Raw genomic sequence first — 19,513 nt, forward strand, 5'->3', positions numbered from 1 at the left:
TGAAGTTGGGTTTTTCTGTGTGCACATTGAGAACTGGTACACTGGAAATTACTGCAGGATTGATCTATGTAACAACTAGCCTACAATTAGTGCAATGTCATAGAAATGTCTTTGTGTGTGTTTGGTGTTGCTAGAGGGTCGTGTAAGAAAATATAACTTTTCACATTGCCAGATACAAAAGAAGCCAGCATTTTAGACCTTTCCACCCTTATTACTGTGCCTTAAGATCAGGCATTTTGCATGTAGATGAAAATAATAAATATTTAACTGTGCAGAATAGGATCTGTCTTTAGGCCCCATAGTGAAGCATGTTTTCCTTTAATGCCAGTCAAGCAAGAAAACAATAGCCAGTCTGTTTAAAAATAAGATGAGGTTACTGCTCTTTATCTCAGAGCAGGGTACAGTTAAGTGATAAAGTAATCTTTTTGTCTGTGTTTATGGCCATTTCAGCTTGTGTTTGGATTGTGGTTTGCTGGAAATCTTCTTTGAAAGCTTCTGAAGACAGGAGAATTAACAACTTCTGTGTCAGACTTTTTGCGGTCATAAAAGTTGTGGTCAATGCCAGAGCTCCAAGAAACAACTGGCTTCAGCAGTTCAAAACTGCCCTGGTCCAAACAGGCTTCCCAGCCCATCCCCTTCCTAGAGCACAAGTTGGTTAATGATGGCTCAGTGTCCTGGTGTGGGTGGGACAGCTTGGTGGCTCAGTGTTAGTGGGACAGCTTGGTGGCTCAGTGTTGCTGGGATGGCTCAGTGTCTCTGTGTTGGTGGGATGGCTCAGTGTCAGTAGGACACCTCGGTGTTTCAGTGTTGGTAGGACAGCTTGGTGTCTTCGTAGGTTGCAGGTCCTTTGTTCTCCAAACAGGCTCAGTGGAGCCAGCTTTGATCTGTGCTGGTGCAGCTCTGTGCAGAATTATATGCTTCACCTCCTAGCAGGGCTCATTCTTTGAGATCAACTTTGATACTTATAAGGATATTTTCTTCTGGATTGAAGCTGAATAAATTGGGCTGGCGTGAAGAGAAGGCAGAATGATCTGGAAGGAAGCCAAATGTGTTACCTTATTGCTATTATTATGCTTTCTAATCTTGTTAGCTTTCACATCTCAGTTACCGAACAGGACTTAGTATGGCAGACTGAAGGATGGATTTCAAATATTGATTCCCTGTTTATTCCCCAGTGTCACGTTTTAGGGGTTTATTATGGCAAGAGTTAGTGCTTTGTTGAATTGGGCTTGTGTGTGTTCTCATTCTTCAGAAAAGAGAGGTGGCAGAGGGTTTTTGTGGAAGGGAGTTCACTTTGCCCCCTTCTCTGCAGCTTCCCTGGGTAGTTATATATAGTCCACCTGAATGTGGGCCTGTTGCTGAGTCTAGTTCTTAGATGGTCTCTTTAAGGTGAACCAAAGATTGATGATAGAACTCATTTCCTTATGGCACATATGCTGAAAGTCAGTTAACATACAGCTCTTAACAGTGGCAAAGTGAGATTTACTTCCAAGCTCCATGCTAATGAAAAATTTTTTTGGGAATACAAAGCCATCTTCTTTTACCCAGTGGACAAGTAGATGAGTTACTACTGCGAAAAGTAACATACCTGCAAAATGCCCCCTTTGCTTTGCCATCTCCACCATCACCCTATAAAGGAAGCATACTGAAGATCTAGTCCAATTCCTAAATTTGATGTCTTTTCCCCTTTGTCTTCATTAGTGCAAATAAAATACTACAGGTTACGCCATGTGGGTCATGTCATACCATCTACATAGCTTTGGGGCTTCCTGACACACAGTGAAGTGCCTGTCCTCGTCTGTCAGCAGAAGAGGACACTGAAGCTTAGTGACTTCATATAAGTTGCTCTGCACTTTCTTTTAGGTCTATGGAGATATGCAAATGATATTAAGCAAGTGTAACTTAAATAATTTGAGGTGCATGAGAATTTTCAGAAAAATCAGTGCTACGTTTTTCTGCCTGACTTTTTGGTATGTAGATGATTTACTAAGCAGTTATCACTTACAGTCTCTTTACAGTTGCTACATACTTGAGGGAAATTTATCTCAAAGTAATTATGAAAGATGAAAAGTACAAGTAAATAATTCACAGAGCTTTCCATATTTTTAGGTGTCCAAGAATAAAATATTCACTGTATAGGAAATCAGATCTTTATTTAGAGGTTGGAATGTGTTATGTGTTAGATTTTTATTCTGTGAAGTCCTAAATAATGGTAAATCTGGTTATATTAACAATCACCTAAAAAAGAGGTGGGCTTTGGTAGGTTTTTCTTGGATGGAAGAAGCACTTTCAATGTTTTTCTAAAAGATATTCTTGCAGCTTTACATTTTGTTCTGTTTGTCTATGGAACCATTGAAAGGAAGTTTTAAAAGATTATTTCTCCTCTAATTAATTTTGAATATTCACAACTAACATTATGAGCATCAAAATGTTTTTCTTTTATATTTTTTATGAGCTCACATAGTTTTATTGCCATTTTGAACAGTAAAATGGGACATCTTTTAGTCCAAAGAGTTCAGGTAGCTACATGTTGTACTTCCTTGACTTGTCTACTCAGTTTTATTTCTGCTCTCAGCTTCTTATTCTTGTTGCATTGATGCAATTCACCTCCCCTCCAGTTGTGCCAGTAGACCTGTTTCATTATACTGTACTGTGAAACAGAAGATTAGAAAGAGAGTTATGATATATTGGAGAACTGCATCCCTCGTAAATACTCTGCAAGGACAGTTTGTGAAGTGCACAGTACATCAGGATCTCAGTCTGTGCCTGGGTTTAGTGGCTCAATTAGTGTGTACGTGTCTGTCAAGAATCTTCTTTTTCTCATGCATGACATGGGTGTTGTCTCACCCAATACCCATCACATAGGTGTGTGACTGATGACCGATCAGATGCAGTGAATCGTGTCATGAAGTAGATACTGTTCGGTGAGTCCATGTGTGAAAAACATGGGTTTTAACGCTCTTCCTCTGAGTGTCGTCCTACTTGATGGCACACATGTGGCAGCCGTATAGTGTCATAGATTTCACTGATGGTCCTTGGTCCTCACAGCTCTGCTCTGCAGCCTTATCTGGCACGTGGTGATACCAAGGGTAAGGGACACCGCAGTGCAACCTTCCGTGAGTGTATGAGATCTGAGTTGTTGGAAGGATCCATAATGAAAGACAGCTGTGTGTCGAAGGCTCAGTGAGGGAACTTTGTTGTGTTTAAGTACCACTGGTTGTCACAATTTCAGGATGTCACTGTATAGATGTATAATACTGAAGAAGCATGAGAAGGGTTCTCAAATACATCTCTATGCGCGTCAGTAAAATTATGCCTAAGGTACTTTAAAATTTCTGTTTGTACAGCTTATATGTGTATTTTTATGATAGTGTAGCCTGCTTTATATGTGTAAAATTATTCAGAACTTATCATAATTATGTTTCTTGATTATATTTTTCCTTTGAGCATAAGTAGGTCATCAGGGGAGGTAAAATAATGTTTTACAATATCGTTGTAATTACTGGGATTTGGAAATGGACAAAGGTTAAGAGAAGAGCAGTGGGAGGTGATAGAACAAAAGAAAGACTGCTTTGGAGTTGAGAAAAAGGGACTGTAATTAAAAGATATCTTGGTGTTCTTGATTTCCTACAGAAGCAGCCTTACCAGCGGAAATAATTTCTGAAAGCCCAGCACAAACCAAACATGGCTGCAGTGAGATATAAGTAGTGTGTAGACATTGCCCGTATTCTTGTGTGAATTCATTGTGTGAATTCTTGCTGAATTCATGGGGATGTCAATACATTTGAATTACATTATACATTCTGTGAAACATCACAGTAAACGTTTTACAAAAAGGCACAGGAGAAGGTCTGCTTGTTCCTTCTCCACTGCCTTCTTCCTCTGTTTTCCTCTCTTCACAAAATAACAAATATTTTAACAAGCAAGCAGGGTGAGTGCCTAATTTCAGACATCTTTTAAAATGAATGTCACCGTCTACAAATATGGAAGTGAAGGCTTTCAATTTTTAGATCAAACCATTCCAGCACAGATCAGTATTCCTTGCCATTTGTCCTTTATTCAGAATATTTTTAAAAATAAACTGTTTTAATGGGTTTGAGTGTGCAGGTATTATCAGAGATCTATTACCTTTAAAATCTTACATTGGCATGCTATGATACAGAGAAACCAAGATGTGATTTGTACAAATTCTGAACTCATTTCCCACAGACGGTCCCTATAACTAAGCTTCAGGGTACTTGGAAAATAAGATGAATTGATGCTGCCTTGGCTTATGCTCCCTTTTTTTTTGTTTGCTTGCTTAACAAGGTGTTTTACCCTTTTAATCAAGTACTTTTCATCACATTCATGATAAAAATCAATTAGCCAGAGGTGAACTTTTGCCTGGCACTTCAAATTAAGGACAAAGTATGAACAAATTTAACACTGAGAAATCATCCTGCATAATTCATTGATTTTTATTCTCATTGCTCAATAGCAAAAGCCACTGGGAGATGTGAACTGAATGAGTTTATATGTCTACAGAAACTTGCTACTAAATTTGAAGTAATTCCACAAGCATAACTTCTGTGGAGATTGAAGGATTTTATTAATGTCATAGCAAGGATAGCATGGATATACATAGCAATTTGTAGGAGTAGTCAATTGAGTTTTCAAAATCCTTATTACTGATGTAATGAAAAATGGGGAAGGAACATGGCTTGATTTTCAGATTTTTAGGTTGAAAAATCAGTATCACCTACTATATACAGGGTGTGGGATTTTTGTTTGGTTTTAGGACTTGCTGAGTTGAAAAAGGTGAAACCTTTGGGCTGTTGAAACAGGAATCTTTGTGTCTAAATTCTGTTAACATTGAACAAAATAATCTGAAGGGAATGCGTTCCTGCAGTCGAGACTTCAGGAGCAGGTTTAATATAGTTATTCTTGTTAAAAAATAAACAAGTATCGTATCCCTTTTGAAGGGGGGCAGTAATTAATTAGTTTTGAAACAGTATTTCCGTCACTTCCGTTTGAAGCTTTTTGTAAGGTAAGATAGATATTTTTCCACCTGGTTAGTTCATTTGATCCTTCAATAGTTAACTAAGAGGCCATAAACACATAATAACTACCTTTAAGAGATTACCACATGTTAAGATAAACACATGTTCTGATTTGAGAGCCACCAGCTGCTCATGAATGTAATGTTTAACATGACATGCAAATAGAGGGAGTGTTTCCATGTGAACTCAAATCATATAATAGTACTAAAGAAATTTGTGGTCAGATCCTGTGTGTTTTTGAGCTGTTTTTACAGGGACTGCAGGAGATTTATTTTCATCTAAGAACTTAGATTGCAGAGAGAACAACTAGAGGAAGAGACAGTCAATATACCAAGCCCTGGTTTGTCTTCCTGCATGTTTGATGTCTCCTTGCAAAGGGTGGCATCCATCCCTGGGTGAGAAGTTCACTGCAGTGCCAAGGATGCCTTGAAACAGAAGCACATACTTCTGCGTCCCACTGTACTGCTCCAGCCCCTTTTACCTGTAGGAGTTTGGGGTTGGTTTGTTGATGGGTGGTTGGGTTGGTTGGTGTTTTCTTTGCATATAACTAAATCCGAAGAAGCTTATAGGTTAGTGAAATACTTTTTGCCCTGATTTTTGTGCCACTTTTTCACAAGGTATATGGTGAGACTACAAAGTGTGTGGGAGAGAGGAACAATAAGGGCTGAAGTCTGGAACTGAGTGCTTTGTCTTAGGTAATTCTCTACAAGACGATATTAAGAGGTAGCTTGGTTACCTAATAGTCTCCAGCGTAAACTATGTGATAGCAAGTTACTTAGCCTGTCTCCATAGCTGGGGAGAGCAACAGGCGTGTCAAGGTGAAGTTCATCTCATCTTACTGTAAACAGCTAAAATAGCATAAATGCCTCTTTCGGGCAGAAAGTCCACATAATGTATCAAATCTCCCACTACAACCATTGCATATCAGACGTGGGCTCGAAAGCTGGCTACCCTTATACTTTTTCCACCTTGCACTGGTATGATCCACTGGCATGAGCAGACTCCTCTAACTGCAGTTCTTGTCTATGGCTCAAAATCATGGGCAGGTCAGCTGTGAAGATGCTGACACTGAGTTCCCAGGGGGAACTGGCAGTAAATAGACTAGAACAGTTTCTTCATAGCAGGGGAACACCTTGATTAGAGAAGAAAAGAGACTTAAACTCCTGAATGTGCTGACTTCAAGAAGTTTATCAGTGATCAAGTAAATAAGTTTAACAGAGCCCCTCCACAATGTGCTGTGTTGATATCATTTAGTTAAAAACCTGTTTCAGTCAAGACAACTCTCCCCACCCCTTTCCCTGTCTCAGGTACAGGGCTCTGGACTGATTACCTTGGATGTTGTCCTATCTTCTGTTTATTTTCCTGTTTATCTTCTATTTATTTCCCTTATGCTGCATTTAACCACATGCAGCATACCAACTACTTCATGTTTCGAGAATCTGTTCCATGGGAATGTTTCACCATAGAGAAAGCGAGTTTTGCCAGCATTCGTGTGAGTTTTGGGTGAGCCTGACACTCTGCTCACGGTCAGAAACTCTTGCGAAAACAGAGCTTATGCTTTTGGATCATGCATCCTTCATAAATGGTTTAGCTGAAATCTAACAGAAGAGGTGGTTATCCAATAGCCAGGATATAAAAAATTGCTGAAAATTCTTCGTCTGTAAAAAATTAACAGAACTGTTCACTAGTAGGTATGAGTCTGAAACACAAGGCTTGATTTCCGAACTTTAAAACTTCAAATTTTGCAGTTTACTTTAAATCTGTCTGACTTCCAAGATATTTCATTTTCTGAAAATCAGGAAAAATAGGAAATTATTATTTCTGCAAAATGACATTTCAAATTCATTAACTAAAGATATTTACTAATTGCTACATTACAATCTGGAGGTTTGTTTCAGTTCCATTTCTACCTCGTTAGTAAATTAGAATTTAATCTGATTGCTTGGAAGTACAGAAATAATCATGTTAGTGAGAAAGCAAGTAACAGTAAATTCTTCTCTTACAACTAAAAAAAAAAAATAATTATCAAATAGAGTGAAACAGTATTGCAGCTCCTGGCTGAAACCCTTGATGCTGCTTCTGCTTAACTTGTATTCAGCTTTACTTGGCATTTTGATAGAATAAAGGCTTCAATACTTTTCTTCTAATGTATTGCAAATAGTCCATACTACAGAAAGGGAATTGCAAAGTGTATTCAGAGGCGGCTTCTCTAAGACACAGCGAGAAGGTGAAAAAGATAGTACTTTGGTAGGTGAGAAGGAGGTAGCAATGTGAATGGGAAGATTTTCTGGGAACCGGGAAAACAAACATGCTGAATGTTAAAGGCAATGAAGAAAAGGAGTAGGATAGAGATGATAAAGAAACTGGGACTGTAGGAAAAACAAGTTGAAAAGAGAAAAGGGTTAGTGAAGATGAAATGGAGAGAGTCAAAACCACTGCTCTGTTCCATCAGTTTCATGGCTATTTTATCTTTTTGGAGGGAGGGCAGAAGAGGGAAGTTCAAAAGCCACATCATTAAGGACATATTTAAGGAGGAAAGAGGGGCCTCATAAGTAAAATACATATGTTCTGTCATTAGGACTGCTTGAGTAGTTTGAGTCACCTTGGATACATAAAGCAACTATTTGCTGAAAGGCTGGTTCTTAGAAACTATTTTCTGTCGTGCATTATCATCTCAATTGTTGCTATTGGTTTATCGACTGGTTTTGATAACAAACAATCTCTACAGAGAAGACTTGGAGTATTAAGTCTGTTCTGAGGTTTCCTTTTTTTTTTTTTTATAAAGAGACCATATTTCCCATTCGCCATGAAAAGAGATATTACCTTAAACTACCTTGGCTTCCATACTAAGCCCCAAGGTGCTATGAGGGTCATCTCTTTGCTGCCGAGATAGACGAATGTGACATTTCCACTGTTAAAAATGCAAACAGATGTTAAAAGGGGTGCCTTCTCTTTGGATGTGCATCTTGAGATTTCTTAGTTCCTGATATTAGAAGCATCCATGAAAGTAGTTAATGTCCATGGGAACTATGGGGGGTTTCTTCTCTGAATAGTTACCAATAAGTTTCTCGATTTAAGCATTTATAGATATGCTAAAGAAAATCCAGTGGCTACTTCGTTAATATGCTGGGGTTTGTGCCGTTCAGCATCATTACATTAGGTTTGTCCCTGGCTTGATTTCACTTCCTGCATAAGATGACAGCAAGGATGTATTTGGACCAGCCCTATGTACTTTTTTACAATAGGTAGTGCTTGTTCCAAAAAATAGCATTGTGTGTCTATTGGACTCCATCTCTCTGTTTACGCCTTTGAAAGAAATTACAAAACATTTTTTAATTATTATAATTACAGCCTGAAAAGTTCTTTGTCTGTTCCATGCCATGTGTTATCCTGAGGTGAAGGGTGGAAGAGAGCAGAAGGGGAACTCATTAAAAGTCTGATTAAAATTCCATGTTGACACACCTGCAAAGAAATATATCTGATGAAATCCTACCACCATTTAAAACAATGGGAGCCCTGAAATTAATTTCAGTAGGCCTAGGATTTTACCCTGTTTGCAAGGTGAGATACGCTGGGCACAGTTCTTCACCTGGGCTTTTTTGGAAGAAGCAGCAGAATCAGGAAACAGCGATGACACTGACACCATTACAGGCAGCAGTACTGGTAGAAATGGGAAACAGTTGTAATCTGCTTTGATATCTAGATACTTAAGCATGCAAATCCCAACATTTCTGTGAAGATACTGGGTAAATGCCAAACTTACATATGAATAACATGACTCCCACATGCATAGTGAAACCACAAGTGATCTGAACAAGTAATCTCAAATAAATGCTAGAAAAGCTTTTATGCCAGAATTTCACATGTTCTCTCTAAATACTTCATGACCTATGGGAAGGCAATTTTGTGATGTTCTGAAAATCTTCCTTGAAAAATATTGCTGGCACTGTTTTTCACATCCTTCTTTCTGCAAATACCTGAGCTGTTGTGTTAGTACCAGGGATTTGCTTGTGTGGCTCTCCTTTTCCAAGAGGGAAATAACTAGTTAACATGAGAAGCATTTCAAAATCACCTGCAATAGATTTTCCATACATAAGAGCATCTTGATTTTAAGGTCAGAATCCTCTAAGTCAGGAAGTAAATGCTATTATCAAATTAAAGAGTTGGGAGAATCTCTCATTTCCTGACAGATCAGGCAGCCAGTTTCTAGTCCTTGAGTGGCTGGACCCTTCATCTGTCACCGATCCAGGGCTGACCAGCATTGTTCATTCTGTTCCTGAGGTCAGGGCAATTTACAGGGGAGGAAGAAGGAAACATTTCTCTGGAAGGTTTTCTATTTATTTGTTTATTTATTCTGCAAAACCTCAGCGACTTGGAATGCCAAAAGCCTGCCCAACAGCGAGTGATTAACCATCAAAATCACAGCAGGGGTGACCAAAATTGGATTATATCTGACTTGGTATGAAATGTGAACTTGTAGAGAGCAGCTCAACTTAGAATCCCAGGTCGTATTGCTCTGGAGGTGCTTCATGTGTCTTCCAGTCATTTTCCCAGAAGCTGCAGGGTTTCTGTGGGTGCTGCAGAGTGTGTGCAGATAGCGGAGTGCCTGTGTGTCCCTCGGCTGTCTGGGGGAGAGAGACCCCAAAACAGGCTGCCTCTTCCAGAGCACTGCCTAGAGCCTGCTCCCAGAATCTCCCTGTCTCAGGCATTTTGCATGCCACTTTTTTTTCCCCGAGAAGTTGCACTAAAAGGAAAATCTTTGTAAAGCATGGAAACACTGGAGAAAATTGTGTTTGGTATCAGATACCTCAGTCAGCTTCCTTGGCTGCGGGGGATCGCTGCCTTGGGAGCGGGAGGATGTGCAGAGGCAGCGAGAATGACGGTCTGGTGCTGCTGAGCAGGGAGTGCAAGCACAGGGAGATTCTGGGACACGCAGGGTTTCCAGCTCGGCCCATGGCAAACTGGTCTGGAGTCATACCTGGTGGAAAACGAGGCTCCCTGGGGCACAGGGAGGTCATCCAGCCATCTGGGAAAAGTCCCCTGAAACTACCAGCACCACCACAGTGGTAGTGGTGTCCGTATGTTGGCTTAAGGACATAGGCCAGCTAAGGCTTGAAGGCAGAATTAATAATTTTATTAGGGCAACTGTAAAAGTAGAAAAACTAGACATCCTTTAGGCACACAAGCCATTCTCCATGTCTTCACTTCCATGAGTTATTGTGGTTCGCGTGCATGCTTAGTTTTGGTGCTAAATACTCCTTTCAAGAAAACTTCTGGCCATCTCTGCCACTGCAGGAGGATGTCCTTTTCTCTTTTCTCTGTCTCACACAAGAGTGAAATGGTATTTTCTGTTTTTATTGTTGACTAAAGGTTCATTTTTAGCACAGTCATGAGTTGTAAGTAACTTACAGATCAAGCAGTGGAACTTGTCTCCCAAACCTTTTGGAAACCTTGAGCATTCCTGGCATTCCTGGCTTGGAATTTTGTGAAAGGCTTTTTAATTGAACCAGTGTGAAGTATAAATTCATCTGAGATTTGAAGAGCTCAGATCCGGAATTTGCTTCTTACTTTCTGTAACTTCAGTGGCAAGTGTATTTATCATTGCTATTTGACAGAAAACTTGAACGATTAATGTCTTGGATTGATATTGTATCAAAGTGCATTCCTTGCTTTTATGGAGATCTAGCAATTCAGACAAATATTTGTTCTTGAGATCTTGCAGCTCCTGATTGCTCTCTGAGATAGAATTTTTATCACCATTTCTGAATACATAAACAAATGAAAGAAGTAAACCTCTGTGGGATATATATATATATATTTTACAACTTCTGTCTGACCTGTTGTACAGTGTGCTTCCATACAGTCTGTAACTTGAGTTTCTTGGGTATGGAAATTACATGTCTGATCCTTAAAAAATTTTTAACAGGACATTTCCAAGTTCCCAGACAAGGATTATACAGTGCTGGGCGAAGGGGGAATCATTCTGAGTGGAGGCCAGCGAGCACGAATCTCACTAGCAAGGTGCGTATTTTGCTCTCTAAGTTGTATCCTGTTTCATGTGTAAGGAAAGTATTATGACTAAGCACTTAAATACATGTGGATCAAGTCCTGCTAAATAAATATCCTCCAGATATATCAGGAACTTCATTTTACTATCAGAAATCTGAGTTTTGCTATGCAATTGTGTTTGTGATACATCTGCATATTTATCTATTGTATTTTAAAAATTTGATGTCAGACTCATGCTATGGCTTAGCTGAAGATGAATCTTTCCCTCCCTGACGCAAGATGCTCTTTAAAGATTCAGACCTATAAGAGCAGCTTTCTTAGTACCGAAGAAGCCCATACAAAGATGCAAATAAGAAATATTCCAGGATCTTTCCTGCTATGACATATCTACGATGTACTTTATATATTGATTAATGACATACTCCCTGTGTGCAGGTAACAAAAACGAAGAAAAATGCCATTTTTCAAAAAGCGTTGCTTGTAGTTTTGGTCTTTTTCTTTTGCAAAAAGAAAACATGGAAAGCAATGGCTAGTCAGTAACTATGAGTAATGGTCTGACCTTTTATGTTTGACCTTCCAATGTTAGTAAGTAATTTTGAAGGTCTACAGAACAATAACATAGGTGTCTTACAAATCAGATGTGTGTTTCAGTGAAATCGCGTAGCTATCATCAGAAATCCAGTAATGACAGCTCTGCTGTGTAAATGGCCCCATTTATTTCTGTGTCAAGTGCAAATTGTTCTGGTTCCCATGCTCAGAAATGCTGGGTAGAAGTAAAATCACATAATGGTGATCTACACTGGCATCACGTGAAAGATGTGTGTGTCTGTGTGAGGCTAAGAGATGCGTTCATTAAAATAGAGAGGCTTTCTGTGGGGATTTTTCTAGTGGATTTGTGAGAAGGCAGAGGCATATGGATGGTTCTGTTTTATGTGGTAAGTTATGAGAGGAGGAAAGAAGCAGGCAAAGCTTTCAGAGCAAAAACACCCCAACCAACAAAACCCACTTAAATTTTCATTTGAAATGCAATATTTACTTGAAGTATTTGCCAGATCCTTGGAATAAACATATCTGTCACTTTTCAGATGTTCACAGCTCATTTACTGGAGGGTCACAGAACTGATATAATGTATTTATTGTCAGCTGTATAATTATTATTTTTAAATTTTAAATGTTCCAAAGACAGCGGCTGTTTCTGCCTTACATTTTATTTGGGCTCCAGCCTAAGCTCAGCATCAAGCAAGGTTGAGGTGTGGGTTGCAGATGTTGAGGTGTGGGTTGCAGATGAAGAAAACTAGAGGAGAAAATCTAGGATTACAGCTCTGGGTTGTGCCCATCTGCACTGACTATAAGCTGGATGACATTTGCTTGAACTGGCCGCATACAGGTGTCTGGTGTACTCTGTGCAAGGTCATGGGAACTGAGAATCCCTGCTGGAAGTGCCATCAGCCAGCTGTCATGAGAAAGCAGATGGAGGTTGCCTGAGTCTGTCTTTCCTACAGGGCACTGTCAGTACCTGCAGCTACAAGAAAGGGAAAGAAAGGACCAAGGAGAAAAGCCCTGCATTTGAGCTGGCCCACTGGTCTGGTACCCTAAAGCCAATCACGTCCAGCTACTAAGTCCAGCATACAAATTATAGCAATTACCATTATTCCAGGAAAAAAAACTAAAAACCTTTTGCTGATGAAAGAGCCAGGAACACTATGAACTTTTTGTTGTTGTGCAGCCACTACATCATAATGTATGGTCACTGAAATCTGTCATGGCAGAGAATTTTTCAATAAAGTTGCTTGGTTTATTAACATAGTATACTATTATTGAGGGCTTTTTCAGCTGGTGGTTAAATATTTTCCCATTGTTTAACATCATGACTTTAAAACTCATGTTTACAGCACTTTAAACAGTACTGAAATGCATCTCTCCAAATTTTCTGTACTAATAATACCCTGATTCATATCACATCATGATTTGCATACTCACAGAGAAAGGCAAGGGGCCTTTTTGAACTTCGATTGAAATGGATTTAAAAAAACCCCCTCTTACTAGGTTTAGGTCTCAGTCAGCCATGTCCAGGCATGCACAGCTTAAGGTCCTAATGCTATGAAGTTTTTCATGACGTGAACTCAAAATATTGTACAGTCCCATTTCAGATAATATTTGCAAGTTTGTGGATTGCTAATACACTGGTCTTTGCTCACCAGTTATTTCAAAGTACTTCTAAAACTACGTGCCTAGACCTAAGGCTTTTCACACACTTATTTACATATATGTAATATTCTCTCAGGCAGCAGTAGGTGTTACAGTAAGTACTAAATTCTCATTTAAATAGTCGTTCTACACCAATGGGGACTGTCAGATTCAGGCCATAAACAGATCTTTAGAGTAACTTGTGCAAGAAGCAGCTTCCTTTGATTGCACAGAAATTAATGAAAAACTGAGTTAGTTTGTAATGCGGTCTTGAGCAAGGAAAGGCTTTATTCAAAGGTTTTATAAGCACATTTAACATTGAACTCCAGCTCCATATTTGTGCTGTGGAAAAGCCAATTAATTGCAAGTTTTTGAGACAAAACTGTAAAGGCATTATTTTAAAATTATGTTTATGTAAATGTATAAGACTTGCGAAAGTTAATGTCATTTCCATTTTCTCTGTTCAGAGCAGTGTACAAAGATGCTGATTTGTATCTCCTGGATTCTCCTTTTGGACATTTAGATATTTTTACAGAAAAAGAGATATTTGAAAGGTACTGTATGCTTTGATAGATTGTATGTAAGAAGCCCACCGAGCAGCACACCATAAAGCCAAGAACAGAAATTTAGTAACAGTACAAAGATACTGAAGTGGTCAAAATTATACCTTTTGAGGATGTTTATTTTTAAGGATTCATATGAGTATTTTGTGTTAGCAGTAAGACAGCGTACTGCTCTGGGGACAAGCCTGGGCCAGGTGTGAGCATTACTGCTCCGCCTTGCATCTCAAGGCATTGAACCTGCTATAAACTGTTACTCCCAAAGTGCACGGCTTTGTATCTGGTGTGTCTGTGTGCCAGAAAGGATTTCATTTTAAAACACTCACCTGCTTTATAAATTTTTACGAAAGGCAATATTTTGTCTTGTTTTTCTAATCACTGAAAGATGGGTCACCTGAAAGTGCCCACTGACCAAGAGATTGGCAGCAGGTTGACCAAGGAAGAGACTTTTGTCGTGTCGTGGTGGTGTAGCTCAAAACAGTAAGGACACACGCTGCCATCCATGAGCTTCTCCGTCACCATGAGTGTGAAGTTTTGAAATCGAGCTAATACTTTTAAGTTTGGTAGCGAAAGATCTAAGTAACCCCAAGATGAAAAGAAACATTTCATTTTCATGTTGAACTCTGCTTTTTGGATTGATGTGAAAATGATTAAATGTTCCCCCCTTTTTTTTTATCCTTCCAATAAAGTACCCACCCTTTACACAGCTCAGCCTTACCACTTTCCTTTGTAGTTTGAGGGAGCACCCAAGACAGCTTATACTAGGAGAGGGCAGGTAAAAGCAAAGAGATTGAAAGTGAAAGGTATAAAAGCAACATTTAATCATGAAGAAAAAAATCTAATTTTTAACACTTTCATCTTTTATAGCTGTGTGTGCAAGTTGATGGCAAATAAAACTAGGATCTTGGTCACTTCAAAACTGGAACATTTAAGGATTGCTGACAAAATATTAATTTTACATGAGGGGAGCTGCTATTTCTATGGAACGTTTTCTGAACTTCAGGGTCAACGGCCAGACTTCAGCTCAGAGCTGATGGGATTTGATTCTTTTGATCAGTTCAGTGCAGAGAGAAGAAATTCAATTCTAACTGAGACTCTCCGACGATTTTCCTTTGAAGGAGAAGGCATGGGATCACGAAATGAAATAAAGAAGCAATCTTTTAGACAGACATCAGATTTTAATGACAAAAGGAAGAGCTCCATAATTATTAACCCCCTTAATGCAAGTAGGAAGTTCTCAGTAGTGCAGAGGAATGGGATGCAGGTCCATGGCGTAGAAGATGGCCACAATGACCCCCCAGAAAGGAGGCTCTCGCTGGTACCTGACTTGGAACAGGGAGATGTGGGGCTGCTTCGGACAAAAATGCTACACAATGACCATCTGCTGCAAGCTCGGAGGAGGCAATCTGTGTTAGACCTCATGACGGGCACCTCTGTGAACTACGGACCAAACTTTCCCAAAAAGGGAAGTACAACATTTCGGAAAATGTCTATGGTGCCTCAGACAAACCTGTCTTCTGAAATCGACATCTACACCAGGCGCTTGTCTCGAGACAGTGTCTTGGACATTACTGATGAAATAAATGAAGAGGATTTGAAGGTGTGTGTTGATTTTCACTCATCTTGTTTTTTGATATGGTGATAGTTTAGTGCAATATACTCCTTATATATTTTTGTACCTGGCTTTGTAACCCCTAATGCAGTACTTCTCTGTGGAATATCTTTTTTGGAATATCTCTGATTTTTTTTTTTTTAACTCAAATATTATCTTGAAATCATTGAATCGTTAATTTTGACTGATTTTTTGTAGTGTTTGCTATTTTTAGAGAATATCGGTACAGAATTTTAATCTTCTGCACTTTAATCTACCTTTAAGATTACTTATGCTAAAATGAAATTTTAAACCATAACATGGACAAACATTGTTTTAGAACATTTATGTAAAATAGACATTTGAAACCTTAAGGCTCATGGAAAAAAATACATTTGAAGTACTGGAATTAGGTCAAATTTGGCAAATTTATCAGACTGCTTAGCACTTATGTTCTGATACAGTTAATGACCAGAGGAGTAAGCTGGATTTTATTCTTTTTTTGTGGATGTGCTGGGAATTTTGTGATTATGGTTGGGTTTTATACCAAGAACTGGACCAAAATTCCTTTTTTCTAATAACTATTAAGGGGTCATGATGAACTCCTTTTATTTTCAAAACTGACAGCTGATTTTCACAGAACATGAAAATATTCTACAGTAGTTTCCTAGGTGGAAAAAAGTCTACAAGAAATACTTAAACTCATAAATTACTGAAGCAATGCTCTTTTATTCTTTTGCTTTGTTGATCTCAGCAGGAAAACAAACAAACTAGCAAACAAACAAAACCAACAAAGAAAGAAAACAAATAAAACCCACCACCACCAAAAAACAACAACCAATCAAGCCCTCAGATTATTTACAAATTTACTCTATCAGCACAATAATAATCTCCATTGAAAGAGAATAGCTAATGATTTCTGGTCTTCTAGTAGTGCTGGACAAATCCTAGTTGTTTCTTTCATTGTTGTCTGAAAATTTGAAATAATCTCTAAACGGTGTTGTTATACCAAAGAGGACTCAACAAGGCAGCACCCTCCTCTCCAGTCATTGTCAACCAATTTGAATGCTGCAGTTCAATTATTTGGAGTGAGTTAGCAGAAAGAATGACAGCATTCATGTGTCAGAAATTCGCATCTATAGATGTTCTTATCATTCTGACTATGGTCTTATCAATTCTTTGACAGGAATGCTTTACTGATGATGCTGAAAGCATGGGTACTGTTACCACATGGAATACCTATTTCAGATACGTTACCATCCACAGAAACTTGATTTTTGTTCTAATTTTGTGTTTTATTGTCTTCTTAGTTGAGGTAAGAAAATTTGTGCTTGATGTTATGTTCAAATATTTGTTCAAATTGTGTTGTTTGTGACAGAAATTAGCTCATGTATGGATTGCTTATTGGCAACTGCTGTTAAATGATATTGCAATGACTTTTGTACTGTTTAGATGAGCATTTCTCACCAGAGTTAGTGATGAGGGAACAGCAGCAGAAGACCCACCTTCTCCAGTTATCTTGGTTATTTTCTGCTGCGTGGTACCATAAATAAGAATTTTTGGTCTCTGCAGGTCTTTTGTTCACAGGTGAATAATCTTCCATTTTGCACTAGAAGATATTTTTGCAGAGCTTTGAGAGGTTAACAACAATAATTACTAGAATTTTTGTGATGAGCACATACATACATTCTGAAGAACTGCTGTCAAAAATGAGTTAGTAGTTTTGCTCCTAGTGAAAGAAGAGTGGTGAGTAGGGCAGAGAGCTGAATTCCTGTGACGACATTGAAAGATGGATGAGGTGGTCCTGCAGCATGCAGAGAAGACTTTTTTCAAGTATGGTGGAAAACGTACTCATCGGAAAAAGTGCTGAAGAACACCTGCCTGATCCTACAAGTCTGACTATTTTTCTCATAACAGAGTTTGCCTGCTTTTTGTCTTGTCTCCCAAATTAGAAAAGACTTTAAGCACACATACAGCATTTCATAGTGTCTTCTTTTACATTTGATAGCCTAAATCAAGTGTTTTTTTCTGAGGGAAGGAACATGTTTAGGAGAGAAGACGGGGAGATGAATGAGACTGTATTTATATGTCAGGTGATAAAATATGATACCAATTTATTGTGGCATTTTCAACATGAACTGAAAGAAGAATCCAGTAAGAATATAGGACTAGTTTCTGGCTGACTGTGTCAGTGAAAGGATTTTAGCAGTTCTGTGGTGGCCTTCAAACTTCTAGTGTTATCAAGCCTGAAGAAGAATACGATTGATGGTATCCTGAATTTACACTAATGTTATGTTGCAGGTGATTTAAATTAGTTGTTTTGGACCAGGAATAAAGCCTGGAGCTTAGATCTTGTTTAAACCACCTACGGAAGCAAGATGGTATTTAGATATGTAGCTGTTCTTATCATGTAGGTGGTAGCGGCAAATGGCTGTGTAAACCTGCAACAGCAAAGACGATTGTGAGTTGTAGTGGAACAGGAAATGTTAACTTTGAGACATATCAGATTTATCCACATATATTCAGCATACATTTCTAATCTTGATTACAAATTTTTGGTTTTAAATTAGACTAAAACCTTTTTAAAGAATTCAAAAGCCTCATCTTCTAATTGAAGAACAAATCTTATGACAAAGAATGTATCCATCTAGGTTAAACTTCCCAGCATGACTATTGCTTAAGTAAAAGCCTGTTGATAAATTAATGGGCTAGAAGACCCGCAAAAGTTAGTGGATCACAAGGAGAAGACTTTGATTATGTGCTGAGCTATTATAGTAAAGCATTCCCCATACCAGTGCCATAAACATGTATGGGAAGAGGGTGCTAGAATGTATGTTCAGACCCTTGGCAAAAAGGTCATTGGCAGAAATAGAGCAGACTGAAATGTGATTGGCTAGATGAACGTCTCCAGTGTCTTAGTGGACAGACAAGAAAAATGTGTTAGAGAGGAAGCTTTTCTTGAGCACTGAAGCATCTCACAATGAAAAAGGGTTTAATTCCACATTTAAAATCATTAAAATAGATTATGTGGAGAATTATGTAAAGCTAGCAGCCAAGCAATATCAGATAAATAGATTTATCAAAGGTCGATATCAGCTATCAAGAACAACGGTGTAAAAATGTCAATGTTAAATGTTTGACATTCCTATTTGAATAGCTGCCTTTGAAGATACTGAGAGACTCTTTTAGGCCCATCAAGAAATCTTTAAAACTTAAAATATGTTAAAGCGTACAGTGAATGTTCCTTATCATTAGGAATGCATTAGCAAGCCTTTGTTAATAGTGTGGTAAAAAACAATAAAAGAATATTTAGGCACTTGAGAGCCTGATTGTAATACAAGTCTAAATGTAGCTTTCCTGGTGGGATGCACTAAATGGTTTTTGTGGAAAAAGGAGCAGATATGACAAGTTTTTTGCTTCAGGGAAGATTGACTTCCATCCATTTCTTAATATAATGCTATCTCTGCAAACAATTATAAAGTCCGTGGAAGAAGATAAGTAAGGAAAAGTACATAACGTGACAAGACAAAAAACTGACTCTGTTTTCTTTGATCACAGGTAGCTGCTTCTCTTGCTGGCTTATGGTTTCTTAAAATGTAAGTAGTGTTGATCACTTATTGAGAAATTGGGGTCTCCTTTACATGGATTTTTGCTATAAATAATGAATAAATTCTCCCAGAATTCTATATGGATAGGCATTCACTTATATTCAGTAAAATGGATCATAGATTGATGGTCTATATAGCTCATGTAGGTGTATCTTAAGCTGGTACTTCTTTAAGTGCTTACAGTCCAGCATTTTGTGTCTTGCTATTGAGCGCGTATCAGTGCTCACAAGACCTTTCCTGTGTCAGCTCACGCATGGACTTGATTATCCTGAGTACACTGTACTTCACCGCTGTCTTTCAGAGGCGCCAGGTGAGGGGTTTGCTTAGGAACATTTTAAGGGAGCAATTTCTGTAAGACCTCACTTGTACAATTTCCTCTGCTCACCTGTGAAAACTAACCAAAAGTTGCAGGGTCAGGCAGACAAAGGTTAAAACACACTGAGCAGCAGTGTGGCTTTTCCTGGGTTAATACTTTTGATCCCTGTTTCAGTCCTGTGGTGCTAAGTCTGTGTGTTTGAG

At 38.6% G+C, this 19,513-nt stretch overlaps 1 protein-coding gene across 3 annotated transcripts in view; it reads left to right on the plus strand.

The window, feature by feature from the left end:
* The window catches only part of CFTR (CF transmembrane conductance regulator), a 110,920-nt gene that overhangs the window by 56,640 nt on the left and 34,767 nt on the right, over window positions 1–19,513 (plus strand). For all 3 annotated transcript variants that reach the window (XM_065048802.1, XM_021285419.2, XM_005500867.3), the window contains exons 12-16: window positions 10,966–11,060; window positions 13,703–13,789; window positions 14,663–15,395; window positions 16,573–16,701; window positions 18,945–18,982. In XM_065048802.1, coding sequence (XP_064904874.1) covers window positions 10,966–11,060; window positions 13,703–13,789; window positions 14,663–15,395; window positions 16,573–16,701; window positions 18,945–18,982 — 1,082 coding nt within the window. The remainder of the gene's footprint in view (window positions 1–10,965; window positions 11,061–13,702; window positions 13,790–14,662; window positions 15,396–16,572; window positions 16,702–18,944; window positions 18,983–19,513) is intronic.

This window comes from Columba livia, chromosome 1, assembly GCF_036013475.1.
Source record: "Columba livia isolate bColLiv1 breed racing homer chromosome 1, bColLiv1.pat.W.v2, whole genome shotgun sequence".
In the NCBI taxonomy this organism is placed as follows: domain Eukaryota; kingdom Metazoa; phylum Chordata; class Aves; order Columbiformes; family Columbidae; genus Columba; species Columba livia.